Source organism: Protopterus annectens, chromosome 1.part1, assembly GCF_019279795.1.
Source record: "Protopterus annectens isolate FY-2018-M chromosome 1.part1, PAN1.0, whole genome shotgun sequence".
In the NCBI taxonomy this organism is placed as follows: domain Eukaryota; kingdom Metazoa; phylum Chordata; order Ceratodontiformes; family Protopteridae; genus Protopterus; species Protopterus annectens.
Genome location: NC_056726.1, coordinates 172,197,476 through 172,220,379, shown reverse-complemented (window position 1 = coordinate 172,220,379; position 22,904 = coordinate 172,197,476). Strand labels below are relative to the sequence as shown.

General features: G+C 35.1%; 1 protein-coding gene across 2 annotated transcripts in view; it reads left to right on the top strand.

The window, feature by feature from the left end:
- The window catches only part of PLBD1 (phospholipase B domain containing 1), a 1,215,938-nt gene that overhangs the window by 444,665 nt on the left and 748,369 nt on the right, over positions 1-22,904 (top strand). For both annotated transcript variants that reach the window (XM_044073961.1, XM_044073969.1), the window contains exon 3: positions 6,522-6,605. In XM_044073961.1, the coding sequence (XP_043929896.1) occupies positions 6,522-6,605 (84 nt within the window). The remainder of the gene's footprint in view (positions 1-6,521; positions 6,606-22,904) is intronic.

Here is a 22,904-nt window from a genome sequence, read left to right as displayed (position 1 = left end):
AATCATGACATTCATCTAATCAAGCTCTTAAGCTTTAAGAGACAAGAAATATTACAAGCATCATTCAATCCAGGACTTACAAAAGTGTTTAATCTAATCTGCCAAAGTAGCTCACGTTCTTCGCGCATCAGGTTTAACGGTCCACTTCTAGGATCCATATATACTTGATCAATAACTTTAAACAAAAAGTTATGATTATGGTGAACAACAAGGTGCCTTCTAGGTTAGAGCATCTTGTTTTTTACCTTAAATTATTCGTTAGAAAATTGAACTTAATGGTTCTATTTGGAAATACTACTGATTCTAACAAAGGTTTAAGAGTCCCGAGTACTTTTAATCCCCCCTTACACCAAACTTTAAGAACTTTTGAACAGGTGTGTGAACTTGACTTTCGACATCTCATGAAAGAACATAAAATTGGTGGAGTTGGCATTCCTAAAGTCCATAAGGATTTAATTGATCCACCAATGAGACCACTTATTGATGGAAGAGGGTCTTTTACATACCCTTGTGCTAAGGTAGTAGATTCGATTTAAAAATATATATATATATCGTCAGAACCACAGGTCTGTAAAGACTCTTGGTCATTTTTGGATAAAATTAACAACTTGAGGTTTGACAAAGATAACAACTTTTTAACTATTGATGTTAAAGATCTTTATACATCAATCCCACATATGGAGTGAATTGAATGGGTCAGCCTCATGATGAAATCCAAAAACGCCCCATTGCAGGAAATTCATTCTGTAGAAATTTTGTTAGATATTATTTTAACTAACAACATTTTTATGTTTAATAACGAGTTTTACTTACAGAAATGTGGAGTATCCATGTGATCATCCTGTGTAGCCAGTTTTGCCAATTTGGTGATGGCATTTTGGGAAAACAAATTTATTTTCAACAATCTCCAACACAGGGTGAATCTCATGTTTTACACAAGATTTTTAGACAATGTCTTTGTCATGTACAAAGGTAATGAACAACAAGCCCAACACTTCGTTTCTTATTTAAACTCAACTGTGGAGTTTTTTAGATTTACATCTAAATTCAGCACAAGTAGTATTGATTACTTGGATTGTAAATTAGTGAAGGACACTTTAAATGAAAGGTATGTGTCAAGAATATTTCGAAAAGAAACGTACTCTAACTCGTTCTTTCACTTTTCAAGTAATCACCCCTTCCATCAAAAAAAAAAAAATATATATATATATATATATATATATATATATATATATATATATATATATATATATATATATATATATATATATATATATATATATATATATATATATATATATATATGTATACACACACACACACACACACACACACATATATATATATATATATATATATATATATATATATATACACATTTCCCTACTGTTGAATGACTGTGCTGCATGATATGTTTGAATAAACATCCAACATATCTACAGCTCAGATGGCTTAGTGGTGAATTGTTGTGGCTATTTTGTGCAGGGTCCTGGATTCAAGACTTGCAAGGGCTGATTATTTTGTGACTGGGCAAAACAAGGCCTGTTGGATACAGAGTGATTAAGGCACGTTTAAGCAGCTGTAAGCAAGTTTACGTGGCAGTAAGCAATGCTAACTTCCAGTTAAATATGCTTACAGACAGTTAGCCTTAAAATTGCTTAATCTGTGTAGGCATCGCTTATCACCGTGCAAACACGCTTAGTCCTGCTTAATACTGCTTACTCCCAATTACCCCCCTGCTGATTTCTTTAAAAGAAAAGAAAAAGGGGGTGACAGGAAAGTGGTGAAAAAGGGGGCGCAAAGAGGGTAAAACAATATAACAGATAGCTAGGGATGTGCAGGATGGGTGTAAGGAAGGTCCATAGCTGCCCATTTCTTCTACAGCAACAGCTGTGCAAATATGCTGAATTTGGAGGTAAATTTGGACACTCAAACACCTGCGAGAGTGGGGTGAGGACAACATTAATGTGTTGTGAAGCCAGTTAGAGAAGATTACATGTGTCAAGTGGACACGTGTGCAAAATGGACAGCTATGTTTGGGGAAGAATTTTTTGGGAACAGATTGCCCTTTTTTATTGTTTTTTAAGGTGAGAGTGGGATGTTGGGGAAGGATAGTAGGTATATTTGGGAAGGTAAGTTGGGTAGGAAGACAGACAAGACAGCAAACAGGGGCAGTATATGACATGTGGGGGTAAACACCTTGGATGGGGAGAGGTGTTTGGTAATCGGAAGCCCACAAGCCCCCAAATGGATACAGTAGGACTGAGGTCCCCACCCATGGGCAGTCACCACTGCACCTTCACGGCCCCAAAGGTGGCTGTGCTGGGGACTGAGCAGGAGGGGTAGGCTGACCCTCTAAATGCACCACATGGCCCTCAAGCTGGGGTAGCAGATCTCCAAATTCCTTGCGGAGTTCGCTACGCACCAGACCTCGGACCTGGTTTTGGGTGGCAGGATCCTGTCTACACCCACGCCCAGGGGGAGGGGTCAAACCCCATCCCCTGAGGTGGTTCCACCCAAAGGTGCTGCAGGACCAGCAGACGAGGAGGTCCCTGGGTGGGTCCCAGATGTCCTGGGGCCCGGTGCCATGGCCAGATGAGGCAGGAGAGGCAGATCTGCTGGGATGGGCCTTCCTGACATGCTATGGTGTTGCAGTTTTAGAATGTATGTTGGTTAATAATGGTTAACACATTCCAGGATTAGTTATAACAGCATGCATGAATATTCCCATTAACCCAGTATAACAGATTTGGAACATTTGCATAGCAAACAGAACACATACATATATGGAACTACAGTGGGCATTACACCAGCATGCAGGTTACATTGATAGCAACAGGCCACCATTGATAGCATTTGAACATTGAACATTAATTGGAGTAAAGTTCAATGTTTTTAGAACAACAGGACACATGTCCCAACAGTAGGTTTGCTGGAAAACATGCCCATTCATTTATGTGTTTAGATTATTGGAGAAGATAAGGTGGTGGGGGGAGGGAGATGTCAGTTAATAAATGTAGATTCTTGTAGTGGTCACAGCTTTAATGATCATTGCTCTACTCAGTACTCTACAGGTATTATTACAACAACTATGGCTTTGGGTTGGGCAGTGGTATGTTTGTACACAGTATAAGTATAGCTACTTTATACTTTCTCTTACCTGAAAGACCTGTGGAGAGAATGTTTGTTAATACTGCATGACTGTTTCTACACATTTTCACAAACTTCTAGTTGAAATTATGCATACAGTTTACTACTACTCCTGGGATTCGAACTGTGGCTGTTTTTGCTAAAAATATAACAAGTGTGTGTTTCATCAGAGGGAGCTATTGATAAACTGATGTCTCTTTCTTGAATGATTTCTTTCCCATTCTCTCTTTGTTGTATGATCTGACCTTGTAATTACAACATTCTTATATGTAGATTCCTGTACATACCTGTTCACATAGCACAGTTTGGAAAACAGTGGTTAACACAACATTGCTATTCAGATATCAGATCTTGGTGCATGACATTTGTAATATCTGTTAATCTTGTGTGTTATAGAGACACTAACTTTGTCAGATGAGACTTGATTGTTTAACGCCTTCATAGCTATAGTTGCTATGCATAACCTGTACACATTTCAAATCATACCATACCAGAGTAAACACAACCAGTCCAGGGTTTAGAATTTTATTCGCCAGCAGTTACAGTTTTATTAATATGTGAAATAAATGAGACTATTACTGTAATATTGTCTGTTTTATTCAGTAGAAACCATACACATTTTTAATAATGCCAGGTGACATTCTACTCCTTTATATTTATTTGGTATGAATAGTACAAGCTAGATTGTTACTCACCAGCCTCGCGATGCAGCCTTTGCAACCTGCTGGCATGGGCTTCCTGGTTCGCAACTCGCTCAGCTGGAGTTGTAATGAAGACAGAGAAACATTTATGCATACCTATACATCACATACACAGGCTGGACTTTAGTAAAGAGCTATTGCTATGAATACTTACGCACTGCTGGGACATCACCCGTCTGTCTTGCTTCTTGGACCCACTGTTCCAGGAGCTCCCTCTTCCTCCACTTCAAGTCGGCATAGTGGTGCCGGACCTGCTCACCAGTCTGAGGGATACCAGTGGCACTGGTGAGATCATGGGTGAGACTTTCACAGGCTTCTGCTTTGCATTGGGAGCCCTGGTACTGGTCCTGCAGAAGTCTCATGTCATGTTTTTTTACAAGGAGTCCTACCATGACCTTGGACTCCTGTAAGCCCCAGCGCTGCACCAGAAAGTGAATGCCATCTCCAACACCTGCCATACTGCCTACAGTGGGGAGCTACAACCAGTTATGAGCTGTATTTCCACCTACGAGGTTTAAATACATCTGATTTTCTGCCCTTTGCTGTGATTGGACAGTTTTGAATATGCTGCGCTAAGCTAAGCTACGGGCAAACCTGCTTAGCTAAGGTTGGCAGTGCTTAAAGGGGCAGGTTCAGCACTGCTTACCAATGGGCAAATCCACTTAGCTGGGCTACTCATTGCTTAGCATTTATATTTACACAGTGCTTACACCCAGTCAGCATAGCTGTGCAATGCTTAATATTTCTTATGTTTTATTTTATGGACTACCACCTGTATGGGATTGGGTCATCATTCATGACATATTATAAACTTGTTTACCTTCCCTGACATCCCCCAGTGTTCTTTTATTACATTTATTCTTGTGTGACTATACTGTATGGGACATTTGTATTTATGTGGGGGTTTCACAACTTTATTACACTGACACCTCACATCTGGTTCTAAGACACTTCTCTGGTTGAGAAATATAAGTTACTTCCTACATAAATATGCAAATAAATTAAAATTGTAATGATTTCACATACAAAATGGAAATGTCTTTGGTGATGCTCGAGCCGTGAATGACTACATGCAAGGCATACACTCTAACCACTACACTATTGCACTACTGTTTATGTTGGATGTCTATTGCTATTTCACTTATCGTGCTGTTTCAGCTGGGCTAAGCATAGCTAAGCAACGGGCACACCCATGCAGCTATGCTTAAACTTTACTGCAGATGTGAAAAGAAAAAAAGATTTATTTGTTGGGGGCTGTGCTTTGCAAACGTTGATGACATATAACTTTTCACAGTATGTCCAGATATTTGCATTATATTCTTGGTCCACTTTTCATAAACTTGTGGCTCTCTGGCACATCATTAAAGATTGAAGTTTGACAGTAATGACAGACATTTGCGTTTTCTACTTCATACCCTTCAGAAAATTCATGCTAATGCTAAACCTGTTATTCTATCCACTTTCTAAGTTTGTAATGGCAATATTTCAGAGTTGTCCCTATGGCTTTGTCCAGATTTCTTACTCTAATGGGTTGTGAGGTGTGCGGTTTAAACTTCAAACCCTTAAAAATTTCATGCTAATGCAAAACCTGTTATTCTATCAACTTTCTAAGTTTGTAATTGCAGTATTTCAGAGTTGTCCCTTATGACTTTGTCCAGATTTCTTACTCTAATGGGTTAAGAGGTGTAACGAGCGATCTTGCTCGTTTTAAATTGCTGTATGGCAATTCTGGTGTGCAGGGGGCATGTGTATTGTGAGAGCACTGCTCTCAAACACACCCCCTGTGCTCGTACACATCCCCATGTACATATTACAGCACAGAAGCATGTCTTCATACATATGCATGGCGTGCTGCCGTGCTGCACAGGACCGGTCCCTTCCATGCAGGAATAAGTTATTCCTGCATGGACGTTATTCCTGCATGGACGTTTGCTGAATCTGGGGGAATTTTTTTATTTTATTTTTAGAAAGTAAGAAACTGTGTGCCTTGAGGCTGTTTCTAAATGCATGCATAATCATGTGTCAAGTTCCATGTTTTTGGCCATATGCGATCAATAGTCTTTCAGTAGATTTTGGGTGTTTTTGATAATAAGTGGTGCATCTATATATATATATATATATATATATATATATATATATATATATATGTGTGTGTGTGTGTGTGTGTGTGTGTGTATATATATATATATATATATATATATATATATTTTATATATATATATATATATATATATATATATATATACATTGTGTGCGTATATAATTTATATTATATTAATATTATATAAAAATAAATGCATGTTATGTGTGCATTATAGTCTATGCTAAAGTGAATACAATTATTTCTTTTTTTATATATTAAGTCATGAGATGGAAAAGCAAAAATAAGAAATGCATCTTTACTGATAATTTCCTGGTCCAGTGATGTTCTGTAATGTGCACCAATTTGACTTATTAGGACTTTACACACAATATATTTTGTGATAGTTCCTGTTTATTACATTTTAATGAATTTCATTATTTTTACACTGTCCTTCTTTAAACTTTGTTTCTATAACAGAGCATTATAATGTTATTTTAAGGAACTGCTACAGTATTAATCTGCAGACATTCTGTAAATTTCACCAGTGAGCAATTAAAAACATATACATATTATTTCATTTGTTACAGGCAGATGTTTGACCACCATGCTAATATATATCCACATATCATCAGGAGCAACAAAACACTGGAAGGAGTGAAGGATTTTATAAAGTAAGTGATGCCGGTTAAAACCTTCCTGAATTCAAATTGTTGTGATTCTCAGAGGTGAATAAATTACAACATGCAGAAAAAGCTTTTTGAATAATTTGCATTTGAATTTAATTTTATTGCGAATAAAGCAGTTTTGTACGTTTGCTTTATTTATTAAAAGTTGACTACAAACTGTGCAGTAATCATGGAATTTGTCTTGGTGCAGTACAAATTTGGTTTTAGTCCCTTGAATTGCTTCAGTTCTTGCTCTTGGTTTGATACCCTCTGAATACAGAAAAGTCAAAGGTAATATCAGGGTTGCTTTTCCATGCTGATTTTGGCTGGCTGCTGCTAAAGTTATTATATGAGGATTTGAAAAAGACAGTGCTAAGTATCTGTTATGTTTTCATTTTTTCTCCTACTTCTATTCAGCATACACCATACTTGATTATTGCATAGCATTATTGCAAAAGGTAATCATTCTGATACTGAGCTGCTGTGCTCTCTTCAAGAAGTCTAAGTCAGCAGCAAACTTTCACAGTTGGAATGGGTGAGCTACAGCTGTTCCTAAAGGACAATTTCTATTACATCATAAATTTAAAGGTTACCTGGAGACAGCTCCATAACTGGAAATAACCTAGTCAGGTTAACTTCTCTGAAGACAGCAGGTATGTTCAGATCCAAGAATTACCTTTCATCATGCAAGGAACTAAACATCTACCTTGGTTCATAATGATGTAAATTTATTCATATTTAAAAGTTTGTTAGTGAGTTTACTGGAGGCTCAGCTGTTTTAAATCAGAAGATTAAGAATGCATATTTTCAGAGGCCTGGCTAACGCTTGTATCTTTCACTGTATTAGGGTCTTGCTCTGTAGATTTTTTCTACATTTATACTTGAGGTAATGTTTATTACATGTAGTTAAGACAATTGTCACCAGAACTTATGGTAGCTTGAATGAAATGACTAGTACAATTCCTTTTCTTACCATGTTAGGTTAGTATACAGAGGGAAAGTTACCATTTTGTGGCCTCATGTTGGGTATGAAAATATTGATGGCGGCCTTTAACATAACAGAAGTCGGTAAGTCACATGTCAGCTACATTGGTGGCTTGATACACAGAAGTTGCAAATAAACTTGCAGAGATCTTCGATATAAGAAAAAGGAGACTACCAGTAGTAGGTAAAGTAATTAAATGAAATTCTAATACCATGTTGAATCGTCAAAATATACATAAAAACCTACCATATAAGTCTTCCTTGTAAACATGCATACCTCAATAAAAAGCTTAGCATTTCTTTTGTTCAGATATTATACTTATATGTTGAGTCGGATATACAAACAAAGATCTATAGAATGAGAAATGCTTTATAGCTCCTATAACTCCATGACTCTGTCCTTAGGTTTGCAGAACTGTCTACTATCAGTTCACAGTGATAATGGGGGAGCTATTATTGGCTGTTTCTATAAACTTTGGAAGAATAACCCAACCCTGTAGGGCAGAGAATTCCAGATTCTTCAGCCATTGCCATCGACGAAGCACCACTGTGCTACAGAGAAATGTCTTTTGTTTTCTGTGAAGTATTAGACTATTTTTTTTTTCTTGAGTAGCAAATGAGTACAGCAGTTTATATGTGTTATATTTGCTGGAATGTACTATGTTTTTGTAGTATTTGACAAGTTGGTGTTATAATACCTTTGGTAAAATATTCATTACCATGACAGTATGGCTATTATAGCATTACATTTAGTAATCGCTATGGCCAGTTTCTAGGCTGATGTAGAACAATTACATTCTTTGTGCAGGAGGATGAGTAAGAAGACATGGATTCTAAAATTGTGAACATTTTGAATATTTCTGTGAGGCTAAATTAACACAAATGAAAAGCTGCATATCATGCCACATTTTTCAGTGAAGTCTATTGTTTCTGCTGTAGCATAAAGAAGAAATGTTTGGCTTAAGAGGCACACATATATTAAAAATATTAAAGATAAATTAAATCCTTCCCTACTTCTGTGGGGTTATGTTTTATATTTGGTCCTGATGTCCAGAAACAAAAGTGGACTAATGAGATTTGTATAGTTATTTACATTTTATTTTCAAATTTTCCGTATTCTACAGGGAATGAATTTTCCTTTTTATAGGTTAATAGGTGAAAGCTGGTTCTATCACTATAGAGGCCAGTCGCAAGAATCTAGACTTGATGAGAAGCAGTTTAAGAAAATATGGGCAATATATCTAATGTGCAAAAAGATTCCTAAAACCGTGTTCTTAACCACTGACAAGAATAATTCTTCCAAATTACTATTTCGTTACCTCATTACCAGTGCCCCTCATTTGTAAGAGCATTGTCCCATCCCACATCCTTGACGCTCAATTTTACATGTGTCACATTCCCATAATCCTCTCCAGCAGGGGAGGATGCTTATTTTCAAGATAAATGCAATACAATTTCTTAGGATCAGTAGATGAAAGATGATATGTGGTGGGGGTTGTAAGCAAACCTTTCTGTCAAAGATCATTTGTTAAATTATTATGAGTGTTTAACTCCTTTATAAACAGAGTAAGATAATTTAGACAAGATATTAAGCATAGGAGTCACAGAGATGTTGTCATTTGTTTCATATTGATGGAGCATTACTGATTTCTTTCTAGTTTTAGAACTGGAGTTCAATTTTAAATCTTTCTGTTCTGAGCAAGAAGCTCAAAGTCAGGAAATCAGAATGGTGACACTGCTGTCATTCCTCCTTCATTCTTTCTGGGAACTTCTTTGTCATCTATATAGTCAAAAAAGTGTTTACCCAGCAAGTGGGTGGGTTTGGTGTAATGGTTAAGGTATTTACCTCATCAGCACAAAGTACAGGGCTTAATTATGACCTCAGATTATTGGGTAGGCTTAAAATGGCCCTTCAGAGCAGGTAGGCTACTAATCACGTAGATGTCTCAGACTCCAAGTAGGGGAAACAGTTCTTTCTATTTACATTTCTAACATTTGGTGTAGCATTAGTCCTTCAAGTGTGTGGCTCCTACTATAGCCACACTCAGGTTAAGAGGATTCACATTGTTTTTTTCTGTCTGGACAGCTGCTTGATAGTCAACAGTTAGTAGACAAGCTGAATATGATACCACTTCAGGCCCCCAGTGGCCTAATGGCTAAAGCATTGACCTACACCAGGGATTGTGGGTTTGAGTCCCATCTAGGGTGATATAATCATGATGCAAGTAGAATTTTTTAAGTGGGATTGGGTTTTGGCATAGTAGTTAAAGTATGTACCTCACAAACACAAAGTACTGGATTTGATTCTCACTACGACGAAAAAAATTAAAAAAAAAAATCACGAAACTTAAAATGGCTCACACAGACAACTAGCCTAGTACTTCCCAATAAGCCTACAAACCTTTTCAACGATCAATGCACTCAAATCATATATTGTCCTATCACATACACATACTTTTCTTTCTAACAGTCCTGAATTTTTTACAATAGAAAGTCTTTCTGACTCACCAAAGACTGAAGGATATGACTTTGTCATTTAAATGGGCAACATCACAGACCAACTTCTCACTGAAGTTCTTTTTGTCGGAGTTGTGTCATATTTCAGAGTGTGTCATGATGATTCAGCATGCAGTATTTCATGTAAGGAAAATTCCAGTATTATGTACAGAATCTGCTGTATCAGGTGGTGGGTCTACTTAACATCATCAGCCTTCATAAAAGAACTGTAGGAGTGGGGTAATACAGCTCTTCTCTACTGAGGCAAAGTTTCCATCCTTACAACCTACTGACCTTGATGCTAGATGTGTCATATATTAGCTTTTAGCTGTGTTCCACAATTAGAGCCTCTGACAGTTCAAGAAATGTGTTTTCCATTGGAGGTGAAGATGCCCATTTGCCTCAAAGTGCAGTTTGTCTGTCATTAAGAAAATAAAAAAAAAACTCACACATCTAGGAGTTCTTTTAAAAAAAACTAATTTTTATTAATTTTATAACAAAGATTGTACAAAATTATTTAAAGATAAATAGAACAAAAACATAACTATTTACAGGTGTCCACAACAAAATCAAATATAGAAAACTAAATCATTAAAATTTATCAGGTAAATCACTTAATTTTGACCAACATCTGAACTCATTGTGGCAGTTGACAATTCTTTTTTATAGACTTTTTTTTGATAAATTAATGAATTAAATGAAAGAAAGAGTAGTTTTACATTTCCAATTTTTTCATGACCATTTTTCTTGCTATAGCTAAAATGGACCAAAGGAGAGGTGCCTACACCCTAGGAATGGAATCCGTAGCTAGAGCATTAAATAAGATCAAGAAGTTAGAAGTGATACAATTGTCTGTCCACAAAGGTTGGGCAAAATTTCTAAGTTCAACCCAAAAAGGAGTTATTATTTTACAATTTAATATCATATGAAACCAGTCTGTGTTAGAGACTTCATTAAACCTGCAGCAATTAATTTTCACATAGTTATATATTAAAGCTACTTTATGTGGAGTTCAAAAAGTTCTATGAAGAAATCTCCACAGATATATTTTCCAATAAAGGGAAGTAGATTTTCCCACAAATTTAAGAATTAAGCATTTATCTTCATCAGAAAAGGCATTCTCATTAATCTTAGTTGAGTAATTCCAAAATAACAAAAGTGTGGAAACAAAATCTTCTCTTATTATTTTACAGATTATTGATGTATATGATTTATTCTAATATGAGTTACTACAGATTCTGAAAAAAGCTCAAGTATCTTTGGAATATGTTTTTGTTTGAAAATACATGGATATTTTGATTTTATCACTAACATATTTTTTGCAAGATTGAATAGTCAGCCAGCTATTATTTTCTAAACAATGTCTTGCAAGAAGATAATCTGTATTATGTGATTTATTTCCGATTATGAATAGATGCCAAAGGATTAAATTTGCATCTCTAAGGTCTAGCATTTTATTTATATTAAAAGTTCCCAAACAACCCACAGTATTTGATATACGGGGCAATAAAAACAATAAATCTTTATATAATTAGAATTCATGAATCTTTTAAAATTTATAAGGATGTAATTAGTGAAGGGAGACAAGTAGTATTTTTTATTTTCATTTAAACTTAAGTCTTTCAAGGTATAGTAAAATTTATTAATTCCAGATTTAGAGAAAGATTCTACAACATAGCTGTTATTATTTATTAATCTTTTGTGAATGGATTTCTAGTTGGATTGGTAAGAGGAATTTAACCATAAAGATATTACATTGAGAATTATAGATTTGGCATATAATTCAACATTTGGGAAACTTAATCTGCCTTCTTGACAACTTTTAACATGCCAATCAAAGGATATTCTTGGTTTATTGGGGAACCAGAGAAAATTAAGAAGACTAGAATTTAATTTCTTAAAGATGTTTTAGGAAGGAGAATAATTAGTGGTTGTAGATAGAAAAGTATTTGGTGGGATTATCATTTTTATTAAAGTAAGTCTATCTTCCATTGTAAAACAAATTCTGTTCCAATTAATAATTATTTTAGTAACATTGTCTATTAAATTACTATAATTTACTGCTATTCAGTCTTTTGCAGAAGATTTAATCATTATTCCAAGATAATTAATTTGTGAATTGTCCCAAATAAAGTTCTGATAGTTTCTTAAATAATTATTATTTTTTATTAATAACTAAAGTTCTGTTTTATCAGGGGTGAACATTAAACCTGACATTTTTAAATTTTCCATTGAAGCTTCAACATCACCACATTATTAAAGTGTCATCTTCAAATAATTGAATTTTACAGGAATAACTTTCTTCTATCAAGAATCCCTGAATTCTGCTATTAGATCTAATAAAGTTTGTGAAAGGTTCAATTGCTAGCACAAATATTAGAGGTGACAAGGGATAACCTTGTTTTGTACCTTTTAATGTTTTGAAAGAGCTGGAAAAAAGAGCCAATTTTAAGACAATAGAATGAGTTAAAATGTAGATTAATTGTAAGATTTATAAAATCTAGGGAAAGTTCATATTGTTTATGTTTTTTGAACAAATAATTCCAACTAATAAAATCAAAAGCCTTATTTATATCTAGACTTATTATAGTTAGTTCTTTTTTGTTTTTCTTAGCCAGATCTATTAAAGTATTAAGCCTAATTATGTTATTGTGAACCTTTCTATGTAGTATAAAACCATTGTGATCATCATCTATTAATCATGGCATAATAATATTCAGTCTTTTTGCAAGAATATACATAAATATTTTATAACCAACATTTGATAATGAAATAGGATGCTAAGAAGAACATAAGATCAAATCTGTATTTTGATTCAAGAGAGGCGATATCAGGGAATATTTCCATGAGAGGGGATGGTTGACATATGTTTAACATCTTCAAAAACTTTTAATAGGATATTTAAAATATTCTTTGGGAATAATTTGCATAATTCTGGGATTATACCATCAAGACCAGGGGCTTTATTTGGTTTAAGATTATTAATTTGTTCTTTTAACTCTTTAAAAGAAAGTGGCTTATCAATTTTGGATCTTTGTTTTTTGGTTAATTTAAACCTTATCTTGTCTTTCAAAAAGTAATCGGTTATGTTGTTGATTTCTAAGTATCTCACTTTATTAATTTCTTCATAATTTTTCCTAAAGCATTGTAGTATGTCTTTTGAATCAGTCACTTTTTTATTTGTATCACCTTGTTTAGAAATTATCTCTTTAATATGATTAGTATTTATTTTTGTTAGATCTAACAGCCAATCTGTGTAAGTTTTGGGGTTTATTGAGTAAGTTTAATTTTTCCAGATTTATTGATATTATGTGTTGAAGTGCATCAAGATATTTCTTATTTAATATTTTCAAGTCAGGATTTCCCAGTTTGTCATAAGGTTTTAAATTGGATTTCAATTTATCTATATTAGACTGCAAATACATCAACTTTTTATCCCACTCTCTTTTTACACGTACCAATTTTTAATTATTCCATATAGATAAGCTTTTAAAGAATCCCAGAGAATTACTTCTGAAACTTCTCCATTATTATTAATTTCACTGTATTGATCTATTTCTTTTAGACACCATTCCTTAAAGTCTTTTAATTTTACTGTATAAGCAGGGATCTCAGATAGTAAATCAAATTACTTGGCTTTAATGTTAGCGTAAATGTAATAGCATTGTGGTCAGATAAAGGGCAAGAAGTTATCAATGCATCTTCAGTTTTAGTAAACAAACTACTAGAAGTAAAAACTTTATTAATGTTTGTCTGAATGCCAAATCTATAAAAATAATGTGTAAAGTTAAGAGAGTAAGGTAATTTAATATCATAGGTATCTCTCAAATGTTGAGAATTAATAAAATGATCTTAAGTGTTTATCTACTGAGGATAGCTTAAGAACCTTATCAGTAGTTGTGTCTTTACTAGAAAGAATACAGTTAAAATCTACTGTAATAATCAGTTCACATTTTGTATATAAGGTTATAATATCCAAATATTTCCTAGCAGCATGGGCTCCAATTCCAGATATCCAGTAAGAATTAACAAAATCATAAGTTTTATGGTCAATTTATACTACTGCTAAACCCAACATGCCATTTTGTTTGAATAGGTATTTAATATTTTAGGTATAGGTAATGAATTTCTCCAAAGAATAAAAGTGCCTCTCCTTTTTTAATTAAAATTAGAGCTCACAAGAGTTGAATAATCTCTTAACATCACTCGATCTATATCTTCAGATAACAAAGCATGTATTGTAAGAAACTTATGTGAGCTTTATGCAGTTTTAAAAATTTGTTTAAGCTACTCCTCTTGAATAGATTATTAAATCTATTGATGCTTAATGAGAGGCAATTATATGTCAACATTCATAAGAACATGTAAATGCACTGATTTAAGATGATTTAGCTTAAAATATAATAACCAATTACTAATATTGTTGTGATGCACAGATACAAAAAAAAACAAAAGCAAAATTTCAAACTTATATACATTCAAACCTCCCATCATGGAATTAAAATTCCTTGATTTGATGATATAATCGTACAAGTCATGCACCAACCAAACCATCCCAATGTCACCAAGCTAAACAGTTGCTACTGCTTCTTAATTTAAAACAAGTCACCTCACAGTAAGATGCTGTCCGGTTCGATTCTCAGCTAGAGCGTCTTCTGTGTGGAGACATGCGTGAATGGGCGTACCTTCGTTGAAGGTTGTGCATCAGGCCTGGCAAGCTGGTATGTAAAAATCAACTGCCAATCATTAGCGGACTGGAGTTCCGCTGTGGCGACCCCTAACCGGGAAAAGCCGAAAGACGCAAATGCAGAGAATTATTAATTATAACTATTTAGATCACAGTCAAGTCATGTTAAAGGAACAACAATATAAAGTATTAATTTGGGAAATATTAATATTTAAGATCATAGAAATCTAAAGTTGGAAATTTTAATAATAAAGAATGATATTATGTATTTCTGAATATATCAAAAATATCCCAGAAATAATGCATTTCAAATTTAAGACATTTTATATAGTCATTCCTTCTAATTAATTATACCATAGAAAATACTATAAATAACCTAGTATTTAAGCATTTATGTGGGGGAAATAAATAAAACTGACAACATCTATAACATACTATGCTGTAGACATCATAACACCAATAAATATCAAGATCACATATCATCGACTTTTAAAACTCATTTAATAACATGGGTAAATAGGTGAAAGTAATAGAACATGAAAGTATAATTAAAATGTGCTACAATTTAAAATTACATATTTGTGTATATTGTATATGCTAATATATTTATAATATATTTACATGGAAGTGCATACATATAACTGTGTGTATTGCACCTGTTTGTAAATTATGAGTAGATGCTTGATACGTGTTGTGACAATGTCAGGTATTGCCAGCTATGCCAGGAGAAGTAAGGCAGTGGATTTGTAACAGATGCCAGCATAGATAGCTGGAGTTTTGTAAAGAATTATATGTCATTTGTATATCAAACTGATTTTTGCAGGTGCTTGTGCTGAAAATGCATTTGTAAAATTGCTTATGTTAAAAAATATGCCAACAGAGAGTCCTGCTGGACAGAAAAAGAAGTATACCTGTATGTCAGACTGCATGGTAACTACTGAAATGAATATATTGTAACAGAGGATACTGGAAGAGAAGAGGTTAATCTCAGTTCAGCTACCTTTGAATAATAATTTCAAATTAAATTACTTCATTTAGGCCATAAACGTTGTATCGCACAGGTCTCAATGCAGCCAGAGACAAAAGGTCTGTACTAGAAAGCCTTATGTATTGTCTTTAGCAGTGAACTAATTGCTACTCTGGAAGAGTGGAAGTTTGAAATTGTTTTATGATTTCCAGAAGCTGCAGCAGATCGTAGCAAGCTCTAGGTGTGAAAGGTAACATATCTGTGTTAAATCCTGTTAGCCTGTAGTAAAGGGTGGTAGTATGAGAACCAAAGTCAGATGATCAGATGTATGTGATGTCATTCTGTAATCCAAGACAAAAATTATATTTTAGTACTAGATGAGACTGAAATCTCAGAGCAGTCTGTTTTTGGAACCTGACATAGAAGGATATCTCACCCACTTCATCTTGCCTTGCTTTAGCAAGTAACTGGAGAATAGTAATTCTTCAGATCACTCAGAAAAATATAGTGAGGTCAGTTAAGTACTGTTTTTCTGTATCTGTGTGAATCTATTCATCTGTGTATTTTAATATTTCCTGTGTTTGAAACTCTGTTTTTTATTGTAAATAGATATTTAGTATTTTAATTTTCATTTATTATTTATTATTAAATATATAAACTTTTCATTGTGGCTGGTCCTTTAGAGAATATTTTAATCTTTGGGTGTATTTATATTTATTTGGTGACAGTGTGGCTGCTTCTAAAAGACTGGCTCTTTGGTCAACCTTACCATTTGTATTAGTATTAATTTCACTCAGTATAATTGGGTATCCTTGTAAGAGCCTTAGAGTATCTGGCTTTGGAGTGTCTAGTAGCAGTAACTACCATGTAGTCTGGGCAGAAGGGGGCATAGCTATTAAACCTATGGCAGCCTTTCCCAGGTGTGTGTGTGTGTGTGTGTGTGTGTGTGTGTGTGTGTGTGTGTGTGTGTGTGTGTGAAAAATCAAATCTTAAATAGTGTGTGTCAGCTGCTTGGAGCAGGGACACAGAACACAAGAGAGGGTGGTGGAGGACCTGGCTTGGACACTCTGCTGAGGATTTAACTCTACAGCTGTGCCAGTGGGGAGTCTTATTGGAGGACTAGAGAGAGAAAGAGAGTGAGAGAGGGAGGGAAATCCAGCCCCTGAACTGAGTGTGTTCCATGTGTGCTCTTAAGGGAAATTGTGCTTGATACAGACAGCCGCATCAGGAAATACTGTGTATATCTATTTTTGTTCCAAGTTAATGTCACTCACTGGTGTTAGTGGAGAGGATTCAGGCTTCTTGATTACTGGCCCAGAGGAGGGATGTCACATGTATATTAACAGTTAAGAGAGTGAGTATGTTCTCTGTATCTGTGCACAAGAGTAAATATACAAATGAATGAATTTTTTTAAGTGAATGTTTGTATTATGAATGCATGTTACTATGAATATCTGTAGTACCTGGAATCTACATTTAACATCTAACTTCTGTACAGGAAGCATTCTTTTATGATTATATTTTAAGTATTTTAAGTATCATGCACTTACAAATTTGCTTATAGTACTTTTCATTGCCATATTCTGAAATGTGCGGATCAGGTTTTTGTATTCAACATAACAATAGCAGATGAGAAATGCTTGAAATGATTTAAAAGTCAGTTTAGTGTAAAATAAAATTCACCAAAAGATAAGGTGGAACACTCTGACAGAAGTGTAGAAAACGTAACTCACAGCAAATAAAAGCAGAAATAATTTATTGTTGGTTAGCACTTTTACAATGATTCACATTGCTTCGTCAGACATTAAATCAAAGTACATAACCACCATACTTATACGAACCAATACAACTGATTATCCAATCAGAATAATCAAAATTCCCTCCAAATGCACTGTTTAAATACCTACCCTTTAAAATTAAAGCAGCAGTACTGAATGTTAGGGCTAAATGAGAAGTAAACACTTACTTTAACTTCCTAGATTTCAGCACTGGTTTCAGGGGGACAAAGTCATTTAACCCATGCCCCCAAGTCTCAAAATCCATTGCAACTCAACATTTTCAGTTCTGTTAATAAAATCCCCCATCCTATCATGTTCAACTAACACATGTAAAACTTGAAAAAGAAATGTATGCTCATCACCTGCCTGCATGGTCTGTTTGGCCAAAGCACTATAATCATGACCTCTCCTAGTGCAATAAACATGATCCCTTACCTGCTCCCTAAATTGGTAGTTGGTCTTGCCCACATAAAATTTAAAACAAATTATGCAATGTTCTACATATATGACATTCTTAGTATTACAATCCGCATTGGCCCTAAGTTGCCACAGATAACCAGTTCCTGGATGCCTAAAAAACTAGACTCATCAATAAACTCACAGAAGGAGCATACTTTACATTTACGTGTGCCTACCAACCTTTCATTTGGAGTACTATATAATCTGGGATAACACAGCCTTTCCTTCAAAGTCCTCTTATTTTTGTATATAAACTTGTGTCATGTACCTATCAACCCATTTGTTCTATGATCCACCTGAGGTATGTGCCAGTTACTACGAATCACATCCCTTGCCATACTAACATCCTGTGTATATGATAGGACAACAGGACCTGTTTATTGTGTTCTGATCTATTCCCCCTTACGCTATTGTGGCAAGAGAAGTATGGTCTAGCCCATCTATCTCTTTCCCAAACCACTTTTTGGTATGCTTGATGTATTTCCATCTGACTATATCCTGTCCCGTTAAACTCATCCTTCAAGTGTTGCAAGCCATTAACAAAATTGAAATCCGCACAGAACAAGTGTGATGTCCTTATCACTTGCCCCTTCACGATATTCGTGAAAATATATTGAGGATGCATACTCTCCCTGTGTAAATAAGCTGGACAGTAACAGTCCTTCCTGTGCATCTTGGTAAATAACTTTGTTCCCTTTCTCATCACTGTTACATCCAGAAAATCAACCTTTTCCTTAGCGTTATTCATAGTGAACCTAAGACATTCATTACTGCTATTCAGATACTGAAAGAATAGCCTGAGATTCTCCTCATCCCCCTTCCACCCAATGAAAAGATCATTGATAAAACATCAATAAAAGAATAAGTGGGGGTTATTCAAATTAAAAATGTGTTGGTGCTCCCATTCCACCATGACCAAGTTTGCATAAGAATTGGCACAACTTGTACCCATCACTCCCCCTGCTGTTTGCCAATAGCATGTATCCTTAAAAAGGAAGATATTATGCTCCAAAACCATTTCTAGCAGAAGGCAGAGCAAGTCTATCTGCCGAGCCTCAAACTTACCATGCCTAATTAAACTATCGTTCACCATGTTAATCCCCTCTTGATTTGGTGTACAAGTGATTAACGATACTACATCTAGGGTAACTGAGATGTCAGTCACCTCACCTGTAGGTCCTGATGTGGCATTATATAAATCTCGCAAAAAATGTTCTGTGTCTGTCAGCATGATAGGGCAATCATTCAAAACAACCCTAAGTTGTTTATCCAAATATATCAAAATTGGCTCAGTCAGCCATCCACTACCAGCCACAATTGGTCTAAAGGTGGGGTGAGTGGGATTTTTGTGGCTCTTAGGGAGACCGTGCAATTGCAGCATCAGAGGTTCACACACGTTAGACATTCAAACAAATCTCTGGTAATCAACCCCATACATACACATTCATGTAAAGTGTTGTTAATGCGTTGGCTCATAACTCCCACCACATCCAGTTCGACTATCTTATATACATTCTGGTTTGATAGCATCATTCAGACTTCTTCATAGTAATAATTTGAAACCAGAACTACCACTGGTTCCCCCTTGTCAGCTGGACGAATTACAATGTCAGCATTTCTCTGTAATTCATACATAGCCTGCTGCTTAGCTTTACTTAAATTACTACTCATACAATTTTTCCTCTTCAAAAACCATTTATACAAATCTAACTCACAGGCTTCTAAAATAACATCCACAGCAGGAGGTAAAACAGGTATATAAACACTAGGTTTTCTAAGGTTCGTTGCACCAGCACATTCACTGTTGCCACCAAATAGCATTTTCAATGAAAGACTTCATACAAACAAACATTACTCAATTAATAAATCAGTAATGTCAGCTTTAGTAGAAGGTATGAAGCTCAAATCTTTAGCCAAAAGTGAAAGTTCAGCTTCTGTAAAAATGACTGGAAATGTTCCAAACTAACCCTCTTGATTGAGACCCCACATCTTCTTTATAGTCCTCACATGGCTGGATGGCGGCGGCTCCTTCCTCTTCTGTCCCCCTCGTTGCCCTTCTTAGTTGAACAACTTCCTCCTTGGTTTGCAATATGGAAGGAGCAAGCCAGGAGAAACCTGCTCCCTCTGAGAAGATATAATTTTCCATCTCACCACAGGTGCCGCATCTACCGAAGCCAACAGCTGATTGGAGCTTGCCGGTGGTCAGAATTCAGCCAATGGTGTTAAATACGCTGAAGTTGCTTACTCAGGTGACAATGCACTCCCTGAGTCATGTTGATTGGTCATAGTAGCCTCAGAGGATCGCTGATTGGCTGAAATCATGGATTCAACATCATGATTGGTTGCTTCCCTCTCCTGTTATTCCCAAGCCCTTGGCCAGGTAAGCACATGTTGGTTAGAAAAATCATATACATCTCTAGCCAACTTTTTCCTCTTTTATTGTATTAATCTCTTTTCATAACCCACAACCTTTTCAATTAACTGGTTCAAAAACAAGTCAACAGACTCTTCACCAGTAAGAGCTATTAAGTCATGTTGTTGCTGCGTAACTTTCTGACCCAACTCCAATTCAGTTGGCAAAAAGAAATCAACAAGTAGTTTTTGGTACACCTGACTAGTCTCTAAATTAATTTTCTGCCATTGAGCCAATAAGGTGGGGTAAGTATCCCCATATGTGGGCATATTTAAAACCTTGAGGCCCCTCAGTACAATGTTCAAGTTTAATCAGGCCTCCAGGTGGCATTGGAGCCCCTTGAACTTATACAAGTCATTCTCTAGACTGCGTCTCAAATCACGTACTTTATAATCAGTATTATTAGACAAGTCCTGCTCACTTGTAGCAAATGGTAGCTCATCTGACAGCAAATGATTTTGTTGTCCAGCCATAAAGCTATACAGTCTGTTATTCCTGTTGCCAGCCTGAGGACGACCGGGTTCTCCTTCCCCATTTACCAGAAGGCCTTCTGCCATACTCACTGTTCACAAAATATAAGAAACCAACCAGTCCCCAAGCAATGAGTGACTCCAATAATAAATCCAAAAACACCAAAAGATAAGGTGGAACACTCTGGCAGAAGCGTAGAAAACGTAACACTAATAGCAAATATTTATTGTTGGTTAGCGCTTTGTTGAAATCTAGGAAGTTAAAGTAAATGTTTACTTTTCATTATTCCCTAACACTCGGTACTGTTGCTTTAATTTTAAAGGGTAGTTTTTTTAAACAGTGTGTTTGGAGGGAATTTTGATTGTTCTGATTGGATAATCAGTTGTATTGGTCTGCATATATATGGTGGTTGTGTACTTTGATTTAATGTCTGATGAAGCAATGTGAATGATTGGCGAAAGTGCTAACCAACAATAAATTATTTGTGCTTTTATTTGCTGTGTGTTACATTTTCTATGCTTCTGCCAGAGTGTTCCACCTTATCTTTTGGTGTTTTTTTGGCTTTATTAGTGGAGCCAAACTGGTTGGTTTCTTGTAAAATAAAATTACATATTTCACTAACAAATGCAGAACATTTTGAAGAGTTAAATCTGCTCATTATTATTTTCCAATAATTAGCAAAGTAACTCTAGGTAGTTAAGGCAACAGATGTTGAGCAGATTGAGATGTTTTAAGCATCTTCTCCTCTAAACTGTTTCATATAGCACAGAAGATAACAGGTTATATTAAAGTTGAAGTACAGTAATGTATGTAAATGGTGTTGTATGCAAATTAATATTTATATAGAAGTCAAATAAATATATTTCTCTTGGAGCAAGTTTATAATCACTGTTAATAGTGTTTAGGCAATTGTCTGTAAAAATGATTTTCTATAAAAAACAATTTCATAGCAACCAGTGTGCAGAGGTGGGAACCATATCCCATATAAGATATGTTACCTTACTGCATGCTTGTTTTCATTTGCATTTTAGTAATGAATTGTTCCCTTTGTTTAACCTTACAGTTTCGTTGCATTGCACAGCTTGTTTGGGTATCACATCAGGTGTTAGATTTCACCATTGCATTTCAAGGAAAGCATTGGGACAACTGTATACTGAAATAATACCAAAAGGTTATGGGGTATTTAGTTTTTGTAGATAGTTGGTTATACCTTGTGTGAATACATATGTAGACCTCTTACTTATGAATAGACAAGTGGTCTGTGTAAATATGTATTTCAGTTTGTGTGTTTTTGCATGTGGATGTCCTTATGTATATAGAATTGCAATGAACTATTATTTACTTAAGTACAGATGCTTAATCTGTATCTTACCATCTTTCAGATGATTAATAGCTCTCTCTAACAATATTTTAATACACTGCCAGATGTTCTGTATGGCACATGTCATTCTCTGTTTACTATGCAATCAGCTTCATTTGTGCTATGCATTTGTAAGTATTCTGTATTCCACCAACAGTCTTGATGCCTAGCTACCTCTTTGCATTATATCTTGGGTCTTCCATTATCTGTGCATCACCCATGGTCTATGTGTTTGTTATATTTTTTATGCGATTAAACCTTTAGGTGTGCCACTGTCTGTTGCAAGAAGCATATCAGTTGTTTTACTTATTAGATAATGAAACTATTTATTCTTGTGAAGAATCTGCATTCCAAGGAAGCCTAGGTAGAAAATACCAGATAGCCCTTGAACAATGCAAAAGTTAAAAAATGTCAGAAATATAAGACACAGCTAGCAAAGAAGTTAAGGGTTTGTACTTGCATAAATGAAATGTGGATATTAAACAATATATTGGGTCAGTGACAGCAACAAATCAGTTAAGGAAACTAACCTTTTAAAATGTCAGGACTCACAATGCCAAGTCCTGAAATGTTTGGACAGAATAATCAAAACTCCAGTCTGATAGTGTATAAATATTTGTGTGTACAGTATAAGAGGTAACATGTTACAGAACCAGAGAAACTGTAGAGGAAATGCCATTACTGTAATAG